The sequence below is a fragment of the Salvia hispanica genome, chromosome 3, assembly GCF_023119035.1.
Source record: "Salvia hispanica cultivar TCC Black 2014 chromosome 3, UniMelb_Shisp_WGS_1.0, whole genome shotgun sequence".
NCBI lineage: Eukaryota > Viridiplantae > Streptophyta > Magnoliopsida > Lamiales > Lamiaceae > Salvia > Salvia hispanica.
The window spans coordinates 24,629,920-24,651,216 of NC_062967.1; the positions used below are offsets into that span (position 1 = coordinate 24,629,920).

A 21,297-nucleotide genomic window follows, 5' to 3' on the forward strand; every position below is an offset into this window, starting at 1 on the left:
TTAAGCTACTTATTTTTCTCTCACCTGGAAAAATTTATTCTCTGGACATGAAGTCAATTTTTAAAGAAAATAAAATTTAGAATTTCAGAGCCCATTTTGGGGTATAATGCTGATATTCAGATATAGGTCTAGTGGCAGGTGAAGTTAATATACAACTATGCTCAATATATTTGAGTAGAACTCCATTTGGGTTTATTCCCAGATATATCATGGGCTAAAAACTTTTCTTGAGTTCCTCAAGGTCTCAACAAAAGCTTTGGGTTAAGAAAATTTTAAGAGAAAATAATCATGAATTAGCCATGTCTATTTCATTTCATTTGCGCTTTTTGGTCCTAATTTTATACTCTAAGAACATAGCCCTCTCCATACCAATATACCAGGCCTGCTGCTTTTCATTTTCCCAACATCTTTGTTTGAAAGGTTTTGTGTTTCAGTCCTAAATTGATGGGAGCTGTTTCCAGCTAGTACGATTATATCTTAAAAAATTAGCAAACCACTGGAGATTCATAACTATACAATGTGTTGTTACATATGAGGTTGTGTTTGAAGCTGTGGGTGTAGAGTTTCCTGCATATTTGAGCATCTTCCAATATAACGAAGCATTTGAAAATCTTTGCCCACAGTCAAACGCGGTTTTCAGTTGCATCCTAGAAAGCTCAAGGCCGCAACATCCATTATTAGAATACACTTGCCTTACCTGTTGCTGGGAATATTGGATGCCTCTGGTTCTGACCCATTTGAGTCATTGAGAATTTGCACGAGTAATGAATCCGCACGGGAGAGACTCAAAATAACTACAGCAAAAGTGGGATTCTTGACTTCAGACTTTGCAGCTCTTTTAAATTGTAATATTGGATCATAAAATATCAACCTTAAGCCTTTAAATATAATGGACTATTCGGTCGGCTCGTATCAATCCACACATCAACCCTACTCAGATTTTGGATTAATCGATCAAATATTTTATCAGATCAATTTTTTTTAGAGTGAACTACATGGTACACTGTGATCTTTATTTTATATCGTTTTTAGTATACTGTGATAAAAATAACCCTAGATACCAAACATGTGATTTTTTTTTCATGGAGGATATTTTTGGAAATTTCATTTAAATAGTACTACCAAATATGTGATTATTTTTTCTTCCTTTCTTATTTCTCTTTTTCTTCTTTCTTTTTAGTATTTTATCTTCCTTTCTTTTTTCTTTTTTCTCCGTAGTTTATGTTTCTTCTTTTTTCTTTTCTCTTCATCTAATTGCATTAATAATATAAATGAAAAATAAAATACCTAATTAAATTAATTATATAAATTAATTAAATCAATTGAATATTTTATTAAATTAACACCTAACTAAAAATATTCAACTTTTTATATCATTATGACTACAATTCACAATGTTAAATTTTTATTAAGGCTATATTGATTGATTACTAATTTAATATAAAATAATAATAATAATAATAATAATAATAATAATTAATTATTATTATTATTATTATTATTATTATTATTATTATTATTATTACTACAAAATATTATGTGATTCAATAATAATTTAATGTTAAATTATTATTATTATTACTACATAATATTATGTGATTCATAATTTATATAATTATACTACAATTATTTATTAATTACTAGCAATTTTCAGTATTATAACAATAATATAATAATTAAATGTAATTATAACTATAATTATATTTAAGTATATTTGAATGATATTAAAAATAAATTAATTATTAATTTATAACATCAAAATAATAATATTAATATTGATTAATAATAATAGTATAAAGAGTGAGGAGAATGAGAGAAGATATTATAATATCACTTTTGGTACTAATTTTATGTATGTCTAAAATAGCCTTTATGATATAAATGGAAAAATATATTTGTTTAAAGGGAATTTTGGAAAGAAAATTGTATCCGTACCAAAAACAATATAAAATAAAAATCAGGTACCATTTACGTGCGAAAATGAAAGATAAGGTATTTAGCAGAATATATTTAGACCATCGCATATATTTGAGAAGCCTACTTAACTTGACAACAAGACCTATAAAATTTTCTTTTGTTCCTTTTTCTCTTTTGAATTTTCTTCATAGTGGAGTAATTGATAGCTTAATTTTCCACTTGCAAAGACTCAGACTTGTCAATTTTCTGCACAATAATCCAAACCTTCATTCACGTCTAACGAAGACTTGCAATCAAAGAAAATAAACATACACAGAGGCATCAAGAAAGCCTCATAAGATTTATGTGTGTAGTGTATATAATTATAGTTATACTACAATCACAGCTTCCAGCTTGTAGCCATGGAGAAAAAGATGTACAACATTCTTGCATATGCATTCCTGATCAGCATAACCTTACAAGTCCCTTGTTTAGCCAAAACGAACCTTGCTACTGATCAAACTGTGCTTTTTTCACTGAAGCAACACATCACATCCGACCCTTCTCGTATGCTTGCAACAAACTGGAACGTTTCGAGCTCCGTATGCAGCTGGATCGGCATCACTTGCAGCTCTCGCCACCACAGAGTAGCCGCGTTGAATCTGTCCGGCATGAGCCTCTCTGGCAGCATTCCGCCACAGCTTGGACAGTTATCCTTCCTCGTCTCCCTCGACCTCACCAGCAACTTCTTCACTGGTTTGCTCCCTCCTGAGCTGTCTTCCCTTCACCGGTTGAAATTCATCTCTCTCCGGCTTAACAACTTCACTGGAGAAATTCCTCCTCTCTTTGGCCATCTACCAAAGCTTGAAAACTTGAATCTACGCAACAACAGCTTCGTAGGTTCCATCCCAAAATCTCTCTCAAACCTCACAGCCCTGCAGTTTCTTGACTTAACTTCCAACTCTTTGAGTGGAGAGATTCCAAAAGAGCTGGGGAAACTTCAAAGTTTACGAAGGCTGGAGATCGAATTGAATTATCTCTCCGGTTCTATACCGTCAGAGATTTTCAACATATCGAATCTAGAGATTATAAGCTTGGCAGACAATGAGCTTATTGGAAGTCTTCCAACAGACACGTGCAGTAAACTTCCATTTCTCTGGTGGCTTTATCTTCCTGGGAATCAGCTGAGTGGCGGGATTCCGACAAATCTATCCCAATGTTCACAACTGCAGCAATTAACCCTCACCGAGAACTCTTTTAGTGGGAGCATACCTGCAGAAATCGGCTACTTAGCATCTCTTAAGAGCTTAGCTCTTGGCAGTAACCGTCTAACAGGTATGGATTCGTGTTCTTATCGTGTTAAGTTGGTTCAATAGTGATGAAAATGCGCTAAGTTGATATTTGATATTCTTGAATGAACTTATAAGCAAATACCCAAATAACAATAAAATGACAAGTTCGCCTTTTAAACCATGTGAGATGGCCAAATCTTTAAGCACTGTGAGAATTTCAAGTACCGTGCAAATCACTTGAAGTTCAAGCACCATGTGAATTTGGAGATGGAACTGCATCTCTTATAGCATTTAATTGGTCCAATAATTATAAATGTTTGATAGGTACAGTACCACATGAGATTGGCAATCTTCAGAAGCTGGGTGTTTTTGCTGCTGAACTCAATCAGATTGGGGGGTCATTTCCTTTAAATATGTTCATGAATATGTCTTCTTTGCAAGGCATAAGACTATGGAGCAACAGGTTCACAGGGAATGTTTCAAGGGATGTCGGGAATCTTACAAAGGTGACCTGGTTCGACCTCACTGAAAACCGCATGACAGGTAACAAGACCTTTTTAAGCTGTATGAAGCTAAGGGATGATTGTTTAGTGGAATTCCCATGGAGTATAATTTATCAAATCTTTTGTAGGGGTTATTCCCACTGAATTTGGCCAACTTTACCAACTGCAGCTATTGAGATTAAGTATAAACAGCTTCAGTGGTTCGCTTCCACATGAGCTCTTCAACATTTCAACTCTGCATACTCTTTCACTTGCATTCAATGATCTGTTTGGAGTTCTTCCAACCTATTTATGTCGCGCCTCTCCCAATCTTGGACGACTTTATCTTGGCGCAAATTCCATCACTGGACCCATACCAAACTCCATCTATAACTGTTCTCATCTCAGGATCATCACATTGGCTGAAAACAAACTGAGTGGTTGTATACCTACTGATCTCGGCAACCTTAGAAATCTCCAACGCCTTGAATTGTACAACAACAATCTTACAAATGCACCCTCCTCTTCAAACTTGGGCTTCATTGCATCCTTGTCAAATTGCAGGTCTTTAACTCATTTGTCTGTTGGTATTAATCCCCTATACGGCGCCATTCCCCCTTCTGTCGGAAATTTAACTTCCTCGCTCCAACTTTTCTCCGTCGGAAGTAGTAAATTAAATGGCAGCATTCCTGTTCAAATAGGCTATTTAAGAAGCTTGGTCACCTTGGATTTACAGGACAATGAGTTATCTGGTAATATTCCATTCTCTATCAAATACTTGCATGACCTTCAAGGGCTATATCTTGGTGCTAACATCTTGCAAGGCCCCTTTCCAGAGGCTATATGTGATTCATACAACCTCATTTATATAGATATTAGCCGAAATCAATTTTCAGGTCCGATTCCTGAGTGTTTGGAAACCTGTCTTCTTTAAGACATATTATTCTCAGCTCTAACATGTTGAATTCAAGCATACCTGCAAGCTTATCTGGCCTAAAAGATTTGTTGAATCTTGACTTGTCCTCAAATTCATTGACTGGTTTTCTACCTCAAGAGATAAGTAACTTCGGAGTCGCAATCTCTATAGATCTATCGATGAATCAGTTCAGGGTCTATTCCCAGCACTATTGGAAAATTGCAGAGTTTGGCGAATCTATCTTTGGCAAATAACAGACTGGAAGGTCCTATTCCAGTTTCAATGGGAAGCATGCTCAGTTTGGTGACTCTTGACTTGTCCCACAACAATCTATCTGGTTCGATTCCGAAGTCATTTGAAGCACTTCAATACCTCAACTACTTCAATGTCTCTTTCAATGTTTTGAGTGGAGAAATTCCTAGTGGTGGTTCTTTCAAAAACTTCACTATGGATTCTTTTATAGGCAATGTGGCATTGTGTGGGATTCCGAGGTTCCATGTCTCGACTTGCCTTGTTGTTTCTAATCACAGATCAAGGTGGAACAAGGTGAAACGAGTTTCATTTGTTGCTCTTGGAGTTGTGGCTTTCATTTCAATTGCTTTTCTGGCTTTTATCATTGTCAGATGCAAAAGGAAGGATAGTACATGTAGAGAAGTTAATGAGTTGACATCTATTGTGCCTGAAAGAATATCTTATTATGAACTTGTGCAAGCAACTGAGCAATTCAATGAGAGAAATCTGTTTGGAACTGGGAGTTCTTGCTCTGTTTACAAAGGAATTCTTAACAATGGGAAGATTGTGGCTGCTAAGGTTTTTAATCTTCAAGTAGAAGGTATTTCAAGGAGGTTTGAAGTCGAATGTGAGATACTTCGTAGCATTCGACACAGGTGCCTTACCAGCGTCATAAGTTGTTGTTCAAATGAACAGTTCAAGGCATTAGTACTTGAATATATGCCCAAGGGGAACCTTGATAAATGGTTATATTCCCATGACTATTGCTTGAATCTAATAGAGAGAATCGATATAATGATTGATGTTGCATCTGCTTTGGAGTATCTTCACTATGGTTATTCGACACCTATTGTTCACAGCGATTTGAAGCCAAGTAATATATTATTAGATGAAAACATGGTTGCTCACGTAAGCGATTTTGGGATAGCAAAGTTGCTAGGAAATGGAGATAGTGTGGTGTTAACCAACACCCTAGCAACATTAGGTTACATTGCTCCAGGTGAATGTATAAATATATAATGATTATATCTTGGTTTCAAAGTACATATATTTGCTTGATGTATATCATGATTTTTGTTGTTTCAGAGTACGGTTTGGAAGGGCTGGTTTCGACAAGGTGTGATGTGTATAGCTACGGTGTGATGTTGATGGAAACTTTTACCCGAAAAAGGCCAAGTGATGATATGTTTGGAGAAGATTTGAGCTTAAAGAGATGGGTAGAAGTCTCAATTGGAGAGACTCCGGATGAAGTGATAGATGTTAAGTTAGTGATGAACTTTAAGGAAGTACATATTGACAAGATTGTGCAATGGAAGTACATATTGACAAGATTGTGCGATGTGTATCATCCATACTTGAATTGGCTTTGAAATGCTCTGCTGATTCTGCAGGGGATGGAATCAGCATGAAAGAGGCACATCCGGAGCTGCAGAAAATCAAACGTAGATTTTTGCAGTGCGACCAACCAAAGTAAGATTGATTCGATGAAGCAAATTCAGGGAAGCTACGACAATTCCTAGATGATGACATTACACATTTGATTTGAGCCTTGCCTTGTTGCTAGCTATGTTTTATACATGAACTTGTGTTTTTTTTTAATGAATGGTAATTGTGTGTTTTTATGTTGGATTATAGAGAATTTTGAGCTCATAGTGTGAGTTTTGTAAAATTGTCTGGATGGCTTATTAAGGAATTTGAGATCCATGTATAGATCATGCTTTCTTGAGATGTTATGTAAAGCTAATAGTTAGCATTTCACCTGAAGTTAAACCACAAGCTATAAATAAGTATCGCGAAGTTGTTCGATGCATTAAGACACTGTCATAGAGGCCAAAGTTGCATAATATGGAGTTAGTTATCTACTTCTTATAATTGAACATCTTAATCTCGTTAAGAAAACATAAAAACGTATTACACAAATGCAAGATTTCACCAAAAATGCTCCATCAATGCTGGTTGGCTACACAAGTTTGAACTTTGAAACAATATCAAAAGATATAGTTTGTTGATAGTTTTTTAATCACTAGTGCTAACCCTTGCATTATGTGCGGCTCAACTAAATTGCATTGTATTAACTCACATAATTAATTGTAAAAAAAAAAATAGAAAGAATATGGTTGCATAAGGTTCAATATATTGGAAGATTTCATGAGTCGTTAGTTAAATTCAGATATGAAAGTTTAAGGTGTACAAATTCATTAGTTTTCATAAAATTTTAATTTGAATAAAAATTCTGAAGTGACATTCTTGGTAGGTACATTTATTATGTAAGGTAATTTACACACTGGAAAAGGGCATAGTAGTATTTTGGCAGTCGTTTAGCACTCCCAAGAAACAACTCTAGCTTCTGTAGCAGCATCCAACAATACATAAACAAAACGCACTAGATTAGCATTCATTTTCGTATTCGATATCAAGCCGAGATGTGGCGGTGCGTTTCCCGTGGCATCCGCATTCCTTCCTCTAAATCCACCGCCGCCGATTCCGTTGGTCGTCTATTCTCAACATCCGTACGCTTCATTGCTCTCTCTTCTTCAATTCATTTGCTTCATCCTTTTCTGGTCATTCTCTTATTGCTGGATTTGGTTTTATTCTCGATGAATTAGCTAGGGGTTTGAATTTAGCTGATAAATATGTTTATCTTAGCTTATCCCCCGTTCTCGCCTTAGCTAAATTTGGCACCTCTATTTCATCCTTTTCTCTTTATACTTTGATTTCTACCAGAGTGGAGCAGCGCCTTCATACACTGTTGTGGATCACACCTACGATGCGGTGGTGGTCGGGGCAGGAGGTGCGGGGCTGAGGGCTGCGATTGGGCTATCGGAGCATGGATTCAACACTGCTTGCATTACCAAGCTGTTCCCTACTCGCTCCCATACCGTTGCAGCTCAGGTAATGCAACACTTTCAAGCTATTTGTTTGGCCCTTCTCTTCTTGGCTATTCTTTTTTTGATAAATTTGAGTATGATTTAACGTTCTTCTTGAATTTTATTGTATATTGGCTATGAGAATTTGTTTGTGCCTCTAACATCTATCTCTACACATTTTTTTTTCAGGGTGGAATAAATGCTGCATTAGGAAATATGACAGAAGACGATTGGAGATGGCACATGTATGACACAGTGAAGGGAAGTGATTGGCTTGGTATGTTGGTCCCTGGATTATCCCTAACATGAAGTTTTCTTTGTTTAATTGAAAGCTCTAGTTTGGTCATTATCTTCGGAAAGGACTTCTATTGTGCTCTTTCTTGGATGAATTGAAATTTGTAATACATGCTTGGTCTTAGACATGTAAAGATTGTATCTTTTAATAGGATTACATCAAAATATTTTTTCAACTTGAAAGGTCTTCCTGGCTTCTGAGCTGAACTTGGCATCATAGACCTCTTTATGTGCTTTTCTTTTGTACATCCAACTTGCACAGCTGCTATATAATTCGAGATTAATACTGTACAATAGTGAAACGGCAGATTGTTGTCTAACATATTCTCTCAAGGATGTTTTACTTTCTTGTGTATATGTTTTATTCTTACCATATATTTTGTCAGTACCTTGTGAAATGGATTTGATGCTGTTTCTACACTAAATGCTATACTTGAGTAGTTAACCAAACTCTTGAGATGGTGAACTGTAAATCTGGGATTAATTTATACGGCATCCATCCCGAGTGATTAAAATGTTCTGTCACTTTAATAATCTATGTGATGGGTGTTGTATTTACCCTAGGGGATCAGGATGCCATTCAGTACATGTGTAGGGAAGCACCAAAAGCAGTTATTGAACTTGAGAATTATGGGCTGCCATTCTCCCGGACAGAAGATGGGAAGATATATCAGCGTGCATTTGGTGGCCAAAGCTTGAATTTCGGAAAAGGTATAATGTAACTTTCAGCAGAAGTACAGTTCCCTATTTTTAGATGGAATATATAAATAAGTGATATCTTATTTTTTATAGGTGGGCAAGCATACCGTTGTGCTTGTGCAGCTGACCGAACTGGACATGCTTTGTTGCACACACTGTACGGGCAGGCTATGAAACACAATACTCAGTTCTTTGTGGAATATTTTGCTCTTGATTTGCTGATGGGCAACGATGGTATGTTTTGACAATGTTTCTTAGTCTCTCTTCATTTATCATTTCCATGCATTTAACTGTATCCTTGAATGCTCCTGAGATGAGTACTGGATATGTCTACTATTTTCTTGTTTCTTGGGGCACTGGAGATCCTCATTTAATTGCTCCATATATTTCTGAGTCAATGGACAGTCTTATGTCACCGTTCATATTGAAAAGCATGCATATATCGATAGAACGTCAAATTGTTTCTCCTGGATGCTACCAGGTAGCTGCCAGGGTGTAATTGCATTGAATATGGAGGATGGAACCTTACATCGTTTCCGTGCTGCCTCAACAATTCTTGCTACTGGGGTAAAAAAAATATCTTCGAATGCATTAGGTTCACAGAATTTCTTATATTCGTGGCTGCACCTGATGAACTCATGAAAATTGATTTCTTGTATCTCTCAGGGTTATGGTAGAGCATACTTTTCCGCTACATCTGCTCACACTTGCACTGGAGATGGTAATGCTATGGTTGCACGTGCAGGATTACCACTTGAGGTTTGCTTAATGTTATTTACTGCCACATTGTTGGATTGAGGGAGTTTTGTGAGGGTCCAACGTTATGTTATGGTTGGGAGAATTTTCTCTGACTAATGATGTTTGATTTCTGCTAACAGGACCTTGAATTTGTTCAATTTCATCCCACAGGCATATATGGTGCCGGGTGTCTCATCACTGAAGGTTTATCTATTTAAGTTCTTTCTTTTGCCCCTTTACATTTCATATTTATTTTGTTTCTCTTGATTGAGCTTGTTATGTTTATTAACATTATTCTCCTGATACACCACTGCTAGGTTCCCGAGGTGAAGGTGGTATTCTTAGAAACAGTGAAGGTGAAAGATTTATGGAACGGTATGCCCCTACGGCTAAGGATCTCGCATCTAGAGATGTAGTATCTAGATCAATGACTATGGAGATTCGGGAAGGTCGCGGCGTTGGTATGTAATCTTAAAGGACTGACATGTTTATTTTAACTTCAAATAAAATTATCTGTTTGTTTCCATGTTTATCGCCAAATACTATCTGATGTTGCTTATCAATGTTTCAAATCTATGTGAGAACGGCAAGATGTGCTATCTCTTCTCATTTTATGTTAGAAAGCCCTAAAGCAAAGACCTTAGATTTCACACTTCTTACTGTTTCTTTATGGTTAATATCAGTAAACCTTTGTTGACAGAATGTTTCCATTAAAATTGCTTGTCTTTTTAAGGCCAGTCCTAGTATGTATACTTAAAGGCTTTATCTGTAAATGTAGGCTCTTCTGCTGCATATACTGCTGCGACACGAGAGCCTACTTTCTGAGCTGTGGATTTTAAGTAATCAGTTACCCTGGTATTTTATGAACTAATGGTATTGGTGGTGTAGAGAAGACACATTTTGATTTTAGGTATCGCTGCCAGAAGATCCACACCATGCTCTATGCTTTTCCTAGAACTGTATGAAGTATGAAATGTTTGCTTGACAGTTCAGAAGTACTGATGCTTTGAAGCAATGTTGGTTGTCATTGGAAATGTATGAAAATGTATATATGAAGAATATGACCTTAATACTCTTGCAAAACTTCTGTTTTCTTCAGGACCTTTGAAAGATCATATCTACCTTCACCTGAATCATTTACCTCCGGAGGTTTTGAAGGAGAGACTTCCTGGTATTTCTGAAACTGCAGCCATTTTTGCTGGCGTAGATGTCACAAAAGAGCCAATCCCTGTGTTACCAACTGTCCATTATAACATGGGTGGTATTCCAACAAATTACCATGGAGAGGTAGAATTGGCGGCATAACATTGAATTGATATCATGAATAATATTGATTTCTCTACCACTGATATCTGTTGTTGTTAAGGTGGTTACCAGCAAAGGGAATGATCCTGATACTGTTATTCCCGGTTTATTTGCTGCTGGGGAAGCTGCCTGTGCATCTGTTCATGGTGCCAATCGTCTTGGAGCCAATTCACTCCTTGACATTGTTGTCTTTGGTCGGGCTTGTGCAAATAGGGTTGCAGAGATCCAGAAGCCAGGTGACAAAAACTTTCTTGAAATGGGAATTGGGCACCATATGATCCATGATATTTTATTTTCTGACACATGCAATTCTAATGTCACAGGAGAGAAACAAAGACCACTGGAAAAGGATGCTGGGGAGAAGACACTTTCATGGCTGGACAAGCTACGTAACTCAAATGGTACCCTTCCCACCTCAAATATCCGGTTGAACATGCAACGGGTAATGCAAAACAATGCTGCTGTGTTTCGGACTCAAGAAACATTGGAGGAAGGTATGCGACAGAACCGAGCTTTCCTGATTTTAGTATTTTACTAGTACTGTAGTATTTCATGCCATCAAATATTCAAGCCATTTCTGTAACTCTTAGGCTGTCAGCTGATTGATAAAACCTGGGAAAGTTTTCATGATGTGAAATTGAAGGACAGAAGCTTAATATGGTATTTTCTTTCTCTAAAACACCTATTCTAGCATGGTTTATTCGCTCTTTTTTCCCTCTTTTGGTTGATAAGTATTATTATTTCTGCACTTTTAGGAACTCCGACTTGATTGAGACTATTGAGTTGGAGAATCTTCTGATCAACGCATGTATAACCATGCACTCTGCTGAGGCGAGGAAAGAAAGCAGAGGAGCTCATGCAAGGGAAGATTTTACGGTGAGTTTCCTTGGTTGAAATGTTTACTTGGATTCTTTCACTACAAGAATAATGTTGCATTCGTTAGCTTGGTTGATTGAGCCTGCCTTATTCCATGCCTTTCTGGTTGAGGATATTATCTACTCTTATTTCATCTTTCTGCTAAACTATTCCAATGGTTCCCATTGCAGAAAAGAGATGATGAGAAGTGGATGAGACATACATTAGGGTAAGCTTTCCGTCCATCTATTGTCTGGATTAAGAGATGGTGGAATCTAATAATACTATAATCTCACTGAAAACATTCTTTATTTGTTGTGATATTTTCTGACGTGCAAGCTGCTTTTGCCAAACAGTCTTTTCTACATTGCTGTAACACTGTGTCTGTATGTGGTGTGCAGATACTGGGAAAATGAGAAGGTTCGACTTGATTACAGGCCAGTTCATATGAATACACTTGATGATGAAATTGAAACATTCCCTCCTAAAGCTCGAGTGTACTAGTGTGGTTGCTCATTTGTTAGAAATATTGGGAATTAGATTTGTTAGCTAAGGTTAAGCTTTTGCAATAATCAATAAAATGGCAAGAATTTTGTCAAAAGTAGGTCTATGGTGCTGGTTATTTTGTTAAGAAAATCCTGAGCAGCTCTTGTAAGTTGTATCTGGAACATATTTTGATTTCTCAACGTCAAATTAGAAGTTGTGTTTGTGAGGAGTTTTCAATACTAGTAGTAATTAGCTTCGAGAATTGCATACATGCATGACACAAATAAAAATAGCAATTTAGGTATGGTGTGTAAATTCGGGAGACGTGGCGCAGCTTGTAAGCTGTATGGTGTACACGTGTATTGTATCCAGTCTCCACGTATTAGAATTAGTAATATTAATCTACGCTTCTTCACCGATCGATAACATTTAATTACACCACGAGAGAGAGGAATGGCATCAAACCTGCAGCCTGCGTTTGCATACACGGTTGTGTACGTGAAAGATGTGGCCAAATCTGTCGAATTCTACGGCAAGGCCTTCGGCTACAACGTCCGCCGCCTAGACGCTTCTCACCGGTGAGTGATCATCAAATGCTCTCTCTATATAATTTATTATAATTGCCAAATCGTGTAGATGGGGGGAACTTGAGACTGGGACGACCACGATAGCATTCACGCCGGCAAAGCAGCATGAGACGGACGACCTCACCGGGAGCGTCAAGAACCGCCAGAGGAATTCTGTTGAGGTTTGCTTTGATTACGCCGACGTTGATGCCGCCTTTAAGGTATACATATTTTAGATCTAATTAATGATCATGAATATAGATATTGATAGTGACGGTGATGGTGATTGAGTTTGCAGAGAGCGGTGGAGAATGGGGCGGAGGCGGTGGCGAAGCCGGAGGAGAAAGAGTGGGGCCAGAAAGTGGGGTACGTCAAAGATATTGATGGTATCGTCGTCAGGTTGGGAAGCCACGTTCGATCATCCTAATTTCTTCATTAAATGTTAATCATATCCGACTCCTTTGTTGTATAAATTTCTTTAATTACTGTTATCTTCTTTATTACCCACCAATCACCACATACATCAATCTCCGAAATATTATTTGTATGGGTATTCTTCGAATGACGTACGATATACTCACCAATAGCAGATGTTAGATTTAATTTAATTTCTATAAAATTGATTTCGAAGAAAAAATTAAACCAAAAGAATGTAGAAAAAGTTAATGAAGTTGTCATTTTAACTAAAAGTCTAAAACTCAACATCCAAGTTGAACTTAGGGCAATCACAAATACTAACAATAAACCTTCTCGTTCGTGAACTTCCACATCATAAGCACAATTTCTAAGATCTATTTTCTTTATACTTAATCTCAAATCTTTTGATTCTTAACAATTGCTAAGATCTATTAATTTTCTTTATACTTAACCTCAAATATGTTGATTCTAATATTTTAAGATGTTAAATATACCTAATCATGTATTATTACTCATCTCTAATTTTGCACTAACTTATTGTCGTCTTCATCGCACTTTTTGCCATTCAACTAAATTTGAGAATTGTAACTTGTAAGAAACAGCTTACAGATTAAAACTATTGTGCATGAAGTTTGCAAATTGTCGTATAAACTCATGCTGTCATTTGGGTATTTTGATCATCTATTATGTTGTCATCTGATTCTGACATGGTTTATTTTTCAGCTATTTATACATGTTAATTTTGGCTTAAAAATTTAGAAGGATTCTGATACAATCTTGAATAGTATAGGCAACATATTTGAGAAAGAGAGAAAAGTTTTAGGCTTTTATTCTTTGGTATTTGAAAGCTTTAGGTTTATTGTTTCATTATTGGAACGAATGATTTCTTTCATAGAATGAGGTCCCTTTGAATTTTGGTTACAACTCGTGTGTACAAGGATGTAGCTATAGAAAGTAGTAATTAATTTATCTTACAATGATCCCTAATATAATCCTTTTTAACTTCTGTAACTGGTGGATTATAAATTCGTCCACTCATTTTTCTTCTGTCATGTTAGCAATGAATATTTTATATTCCAGACCCAGCATATAGCGCCCTAAATTCTGCCAAGCTACCTATCCAGATTTTCCACGTGCAAAAAAAACATAGAAAATTATAAAATAAAAAAAACTAATACTCCGTACAATAAAAATAAAAGAGGGTATTTATAGAATAAACTAGTAGAAGAAATAAGATTTAAAAAGGTATTTATATAGTGAAAAAAGTGAACTTTTTAAAAAGAATCAGAAGGGATCGGCGGATTTATGGGTTGTGGACGTGCAATAGTGGATGATTGGGTGCCGATCGGCACATTCTATCGTTGGGGCGTTGACGAGTGCGGTGAAATCGGTGGTTGGTTTGCAATAGTTGACATAGAACCGTCGATCAATCGGTGATTCTATCATCAACTACTGTGAGTGCTCTTATTATTTTATATTTCCTCCGTTTCACTATAGTTGAGGTGGAACTTTTGGGCACGGAGTTTAAGAAAGTGATGTTGGGTGTGTTAAATAAATAGATAAAAAAGTAAGAGAGAGGAAAAGATAGAGAGAATAAAGTATAAAGTGAATAAAGTAAGAGAGAGTAAAGTAAGAAAGAGAAAAAGTTACCAAATAAGGAAATGACTCAACTATGAAGAAACTTTCCGAAATGGTAAAATGACTCAACTATGGCGAAACGGAGGGAGTACCAAAGAAAATATGTCCCCAGCTGGAGCCTTTAACATGATTTTCCATATATATCAGTACTCCAAGTATGATTGGTGAAAGTCATATGAGATGGAGATTTTCATTGCTCTACAAAACTCTTGATTGCATTATTCTCATTTATTATTTATTTATTTATTTATTTTTAAAATAAGAAGCATAATGAGACAAAATAGCGAAAGGACATTCCATAATAACTTCGTAAATTTGATTTGGGCCTGACGAAAAGTGGGCCACGCCAAGTCCTATTTCTATGGAGCAATCAGACAAGAAAGCTGAAGTAACAAACAGAACAAAAAAAAATTTAACATTGATTGATTCAACAAGTTAAAGTTTAACCATGTAAAATAAAAATGAAAATGCATTCCAACTTATTTTATTCGAAACAATAGAGTGAAACTAAAATAAAGTACACTGAAATCGTCACAAAAACTAAAAATTGTAGAACATTCATGCCTTATTAATTAAGGACTAAGACTGCATGTTGTTTAATAGATTAGAATTAGAATTTAACTCTTCATTTCAGTCTAACATTTTTTCTTCTGGCCTTAAAGTTGAAATAGTTACTACTGGATTATTATTGATAACTTACCTTAATATTACTCTAAAGAACTTGCAAATTAAATTAATTCAAGTTAGCCCATGAGATTTCCCATTCAAACACAAAAAAGAGTCCACTTTAATTCTGAAACATGACTACATATTATTTTCAAATTTAAGTCATTTTTTGTAAGAATGTTCTTTAATTTTTTGGTAAGCCGACACCAAAAATACTCTTTTGGGGTCTTATTATTTTAGAGAACACTATTGTTATTCATAAGATATGATGATTAGCCATAAGAGCAGGTGAGAAATATGAGAGAAAGGACAAACTATATGATACGAGTTCAGACATATAATTACACAGAAAATAACAGGTGGTAGTAAAGAAAGTGCATGAAACAGAGCAACACTAAAAGTTGGTCTTCATTTAGATACTACTAATACTAATATTAATTTCTGGGGCCATACCTGAAAAAGTGAAAGCTACAAAAGAAAAAGCAATCTAACCAAACAACATAGAATTAACTCATTTTCACTCCATCTATGTATCAAACCCAAAAACAAAATTAATAAAATAAATAAACATCCGAAAAGAAAAGAATTTGATGACCCACACTTATCCGTGGGCATCAAATCCGATTCTCCCCTTAAAATTTGGAATTCATTTGTTTTCCAATAAAATTAGAAAATCCCATAATTATTCATCTAGTAAAGTCATGAACCAGGCCGGGCCGGTCCGTGACGTTGAAACGCCACGACATAAACGGAACCCCACTTTCCGAATGATCCACCGCGCCTTGGTCTTCCATGAACCGGTACTCGCTGCCGTAGCACGGCGCTTTCATCACCTGAGCTCCATTGCCCGTAGCAGCCGCCGCCGTCGCCCTTCTCTCCTCCTTCTTGTATCGAATGCCACACGCATTGCATAACGACTGCAATAATTAATCATATTACTACTATATTTTTTTAAATTCAATTAAGGACGCTCCGAATATTTGAGCAGCAAAAAAAGAAATACCTTGGGGCCTCTGGGGCCGTTGCGCCACAGGGGAGTGGAAGTGGTGTCGCAATTAGCGCAGCGGCGTGCGAGGAGGGGGTCGCCGGCGGAGGCGCGGTGGGCCTTGGCGGAGGAGGACGGCGGCGTGTGCTTTGACGGGAGGATGTTCCAGCCGAAGTTGGAGATGCAGGAGGAGCGCTTCTTGTCGTGGTGATCAACGCGGGTGGAAGGAGTGCCTAAGGAGAGGGTACAATCGACTGGAGCGGAAGGAGAGTACAAGTCGGGCTCATCGAATGCTCGGTGGGAATTAGACATGGAGAATAGCATGGGGAAGGAATTGCCACTTTGGTGGTGGGTGTGGGTGTGGGTGTGATACATTGTTGATTAAATTAAAGAGATGTGGGGTTTGAATTTATAGAGAGGGGAATAGTGAGTTGAAAAGGATGGGTAATAATAAAATGTTTGAACAAGAACATAAACATAGGATAGAGAGCTGGTGAGATCGACTGTTGCTTTATATAAAGGCAATTAAAAATGGGGAAATACCAGTCAGCACCTGCGAGAATCCGGTTTGTCGTGAATTGAATAAAACTGGCAGTGAAATTAGATAAAAATAGGGTGAGGTGCAGATTACACGTTGGAATAAGAATAATGCAGAAGCAATTATTCATATATATATGTATGTATAGACTATAGAGATAGATATTTGGTCATTGGGCAGTCAAAAGAGCCCACGTGACTAGCGGGAACAGTCTTCCATGGATCTGCCGTCGCCGATCACGAGGCGCCACTCTCAAATACATGTCGGTATCCATGTCTCCGCCTTAGCTCCTCCGCCCGCCACCACCTCCGCCACCGCCACACATCAGAGTCACGGGAATAAAACGCCTTGATTTGGGACCCTAAATTCATTAATTAATGTGATCGATCGGAACATGTTGGGACTATGCGTTTTTTTGGATTCTGCTATGGCTCTATTATGTCCTTCAATTTATTTAATTTCATTCTCTAGATTTGCAAGCCTCATTTATTTAATCAACTTGGAAACAGATTTTTTGATTCACCCTCATTTTATTAATTCATCAAACATCAATTAACAAATTCTCCCAACTTTACTATACTCCCTACTTAGCATTCTTGAAAAGTAGTAAAAAAAAAGTTGCTTATATTCTTAACTCTGAAGTAACCAAGTATAGGAAAAATAGTACGAAGGACTTTGATTTTTCAAAAAAAAAATGCATTTCAGAGGAGAATAAATTGAATCCAAGATCTTGTTAAAAGAAATATGGATATGCTAGTATTAAATATTCTTGTAATTGAATGTTATTTTGACGAGAGTGTTCGAAAACAATGATTTGGTACGAATTGGTGAGGCTCATTAGAGCATCCGCAATGGTCGGCTAGCGACCGGCTAGCCGATTCGTCGCGCTGGCCGATCGGCTAGCCGAACCATTGCAGCCGGCCAGCGCAAAATCGGCGAGCGGATCGGCGTGGGCTCGCCGATCGCTCGTCGCTGGCCGAAACGCTAGCCGATCGGCTAGCCGCCATTGTGGAGGCCCGATCGGCCAGCGCCGATTTTCGATTTTTTTTTTTTTTTTTTTTTTAAATCATATATAAACGCGATTTTCGTTTCATTTTCATTTGCACCACTTGTTTTAACGAGTTTTCTCTCTCTCTAACTTTCTGTTCAAGAGCATCATCGAGCGATGGATCACGCGGGTGGTAGCGGTAGCGGTAGTGGTGGGGATCCTGAGGAGTACGAACGGAGGATGATTGAGGCTATGGAGGCCTACATGAACCGCGGGATGGAGCGGTACATGCGTATGGTGGAACAGCAGGCGATACCTCGCCCTCCACGAGTTGTCCACCACCGAGCAGTGATTGATCGGGATCACGTAGCTGCACATCAGCGGCATGCGAGGACTACTTTGCAGAGTACCCGCGGTTTCCCGCCAACATGTTCCGGCGGCGTTTCAGAATGCGCAGGGAGTTGTTTATGCGCATCGTTAGGGCATTGGAGCGTCAATATATGTGTTTCCGCTTCAGGCACGATGCGGCTGGCAGACCCGGCCACACCCCTATCCAAAAGTGCACGGCGGCAATCGGGCAGTTGGCCTACGGAGGCGCGGCAGACATGTGGGATGAGTACCTCCACATCGGTGAGTCGTCAGCCCTGAAATGTCTGAAGGAGTTTTGTGGGGGCGTGATCAGCATTTTCGGTGAGCAGTACCTTCAAAGCCCTACTCCCGAAGATTGTCGGAATTTGATGCAGATGCACGGGGAGAAGCATGGGTTCCGCGGGATGTTAGGCAGCATAGACCGTATGCATTGGGAGTGGAAGAACTGTCCGACTGCCTGGAAGGGGGCCTACACGACCGGCTACAAGTCAAAGAACCCCACGATAATCCTCGAGGCCGTAGCTGATTACCGGCTGTGGATCTGGCATGCCTATTTTGGGGTAGCCGGGTCGAACAACGACCTCAACGTCTTGAACTCGTCTCCCCTCTTCAACGAGAAGTGCCAGGGCGTCGGTCCAGCCGTCTCATTCGTGGCCAACGGCAACCGGCATGATATGGGCTACTACTTGGCGGATGGGATATACCCTCGGTGGCCGGTCTTTGTGAAGACGATCCGACAAACAAGTGATGAAAAGAAGGCCTACTTTGCGCAACGACAGGAGTCGGCGCGCAAGGACGTGGAGCGCGCATTTGGTGTGCTCCGGTCTCGATGGGCGGCAATCAAGGGCCCAACGCGTTTGTGGGATGTCGGATGCGTTTCCGAGATAATGTACGCCTGCATTATCCCGCACAACATGATCGTCGAAGACGAAGGCGTACAACCGACTAGTTGGGTCGATGACGATGAAGCCGGTCCAAGCCACGGAACGGCCACCCCTAGTGTACGACATGGGGTACCCCTCGATGAAGCCGGCCGACTCAAGGAATTTGCCAACATGCGCCAAGTGGATGCTCATATTCAACTCCAAAAGGATATAATTGAAGAGTTGTGGGCACGGAGGACTGCACGACGATAGTTTTTTTTCTTTATTATGCATGTACTTTTTTTTTTTTATCTATGTAACTTTTTAAAATGCAATTAATGAATTTTCCCGTACACGTGTCTAAATTTAATTCCGTATTTTAATCGTAATTTTAATTCCGTAAATGTAGTATATTTTGAATTGTTTTTATTGCGGCTGGCCTATGGCTGGCCTAAATCTGACGTGGCAGGTGGTTTTTTTAGTGTTGCTGACGTGGCAGATGAGAGAATGGCTGGCCTATTAACCATTGCGGATGCTCTTATAGAACTGAAACAAAACATCAAGGCGTCATCATTTTGAGATAGGTTTATAGGGCATGCTGTGTGCCTATCTTATCTCCGGCAAACTTATTCAGTCATCACCCCAATCGTATAATCTATCACTCTCTCTATTTAACTGTTGCATGCATTATCTAAAGTTTTTATTTTATTTTTGTTATTTTTTATACAAAGAATTAGTATTCTCTCCGTTCCCAAAGAATATGAACTAGCTTTGAGTTTGACACGAGTTTTAATTTAAAATTGATAAAGTAAGAGAGATAGAGAGAAAAAAGTAATTAAAATATTGTTAGTGGGAAACGTTTCCATCTCATTAGAGAGAAAATAATTTCTAAAATTGGAAAAATACAAATTCTTGTGGAACAGACTAAAAAATAAAGAATACTCCGTACATATTTTTATGGAACAAATGGAATACTTATTTAAGTGTCAGGAGAATGAAGTGGTATCGCTGCAATCTTGCTAGCTTAAAATTGGACTCCATCATAAATTATTTGACATTTGTTGGTATCACATGCATCGTTGTGTTTAAGGTTTTGATGAGAAAATGTATATCTCTTGCTTGTGCTATAAGTTTGCATTTCATAAAAAAGTAATGTTTGGGTTTTATCTTGCAAAAATGTGTTTATCGAATAAGCAATAGTAAAATTGAATAATTGATACGTTGTGAAGTGTTCTTGCTAGTACTTCAAATTGAAATTGACGCTGACAAATTAATACAGTATACTACTCCCTCCGTCCCAATAAATATAAAACATTTGGTTTCCGGCACAAGATTTTATACAGTGTTGTTTTGTGAGTTAATGAAGAGAGAATAAAGTAAGAGAGAGGAAAAAGTAGAGAGAGTAATGTTTCTATTTTAAGAAACGTTGCATTTTTAATGGGACAACCCAAAAAGGAAAACGTTGCATTTCTAATGGGACCGAGGGATTATTTTTTTAGCATTTAACATAATTTAATTCAATTGTCTCTTTTGCTCACTAGCTAATGTATAAGGATTCAATGAATGCAAGAGGAGTAAAATTTGTGGCCCAGAATCTCGTGGCTTAATTTGAACAATTTCGTCATACATAGGAATATTACCAAATCCTTCAAATTATAGTAATTGGGTGCTAATTTGGGAAGAATATGACATTATTGCTTTATTTGAAATTGATGGATATGATGATGTATGAAGCTAGCTAGTTGTCCCAGTCCATGATTCTTGATTCCATAAAAAGTTAAGGCAAGTCTATCACTCTAGTGATAGAGATAGTAGTGTAATTACAAAGATCATGAGATTCTATTGAAAAATAGAGAGGGGGGGGGAGAGAGAGAGAGAGACAATGCTGGGGCTGGGAGTGCAAAAAGTGAAAGAGGATACGCTGCAATCATCAAAGCAACACAATTTGTTCCTCTACTCTTGCACAAATCTTTGACCCAAAGATGGAAACTAATATTGGGAAAACCAAATGAAGGAGTATAATTTTAATAAACTATATTGGGGAGTAAAATACTTTATTAATTTGTCATAATATAGTTATATAGGAGTAGTATTCACGACCACGGTGATCTAAGTGTTAATATTTTTGTTTCCAATTAGTGTGATTTTTGTTGCCATATATATGTTGTATTGTTAATGGTAGTTTTTGGACAATTTAATAAACAAG

General features: G+C 37.7%; 5 protein-coding genes across 5 annotated transcripts; 4 read left to right on the plus strand and 1 right to left on the minus strand.

Annotated features, from left to right (window-relative positions):
- Positions 1-2,318: 2,318 nt before the first annotated feature.
- LOC125209661 (LRR receptor-like serine/threonine-protein kinase FLS2) lies at positions 2,319-4,604 on the plus strand. Its single transcript, XM_048109248.1, has 3 exons — positions 2,319-3,231; positions 3,513-3,731; positions 3,820-4,604. The coding sequence occupies exons 1-3, from the start codon at positions 2,319-2,321 to the stop codon at positions 4,602-4,604; spliced, it is 1,917 nt and encodes a 638-aa protein (XP_047965205.1).
- On the plus strand, positions 4,525-6,581 carry LOC125215529 (probable LRR receptor-like serine/threonine-protein kinase At3g47570). Its single transcript, XM_048116972.1, has 2 exons — positions 4,525-5,817; positions 5,904-6,581. The coding sequence occupies exons 1-2, from the start codon at positions 4,869-4,871 to the stop codon at positions 6,185-6,187; spliced, it is 1,233 nt and encodes a 410-aa protein (XP_047972929.1). The 5' UTR covers positions 4,525-4,868; the 3' UTR covers positions 6,188-6,581.
- A 593-nt stretch (positions 6,582-7,174) lies between these two features.
- Positions 7,175-12,298, plus strand: LOC125214016 (succinate dehydrogenase [ubiquinone] flavoprotein subunit 1, mitochondrial). Its single transcript, XM_048114847.1, has 16 exons — positions 7,175-7,327; positions 7,542-7,709; positions 7,874-7,961; positions 8,543-8,689; positions 8,771-8,911; positions 9,159-9,244; positions 9,344-9,436; positions 9,556-9,619; positions 9,733-9,876; positions 10,515-10,702; positions 10,782-10,956; positions 11,044-11,214; positions 11,311-11,380; positions 11,476-11,596; positions 11,767-11,804; positions 11,977-12,298. The coding sequence occupies exons 1-16, from the start codon at positions 7,241-7,243 to the stop codon at positions 12,077-12,079; spliced, it is 1,884 nt and encodes a 627-aa protein (XP_047970804.1). The 5' UTR covers positions 7,175-7,240; the 3' UTR covers positions 12,080-12,298.
- A 77-nt stretch (positions 12,299-12,375) lies between these two features.
- On the plus strand, positions 12,376-13,118 carry LOC125214017 (uncharacterized protein Mb0911c). Its single transcript, XM_048114848.1, has 3 exons — positions 12,376-12,639; positions 12,698-12,848; positions 12,926-13,118. The coding sequence occupies exons 1-3, from the start codon at positions 12,515-12,517 to the stop codon at positions 13,052-13,054; spliced, it is 405 nt and encodes a 134-aa protein (XP_047970805.1). The 5' UTR covers positions 12,376-12,514; the 3' UTR covers positions 13,055-13,118.
- A 2,620-nt stretch (positions 13,119-15,738) lies between these two features.
- On the minus strand, positions 15,739-16,808 carry LOC125215780 (GATA transcription factor 18-like). Its single transcript, XM_048117323.1, has 2 exons — positions 16,352-16,808; positions 15,739-16,265 (listed from the first exon to the last, which is right to left on the minus strand). The coding sequence occupies exons 1-2, from the start codon at positions 16,706-16,708 to the stop codon at positions 16,035-16,037; spliced, it is 588 nt and encodes a 195-aa protein (XP_047973280.1). The 5' UTR covers positions 16,709-16,808; the 3' UTR covers positions 15,739-16,034.
- Positions 16,809-21,297: the final 4,489 nt, after the last annotated feature.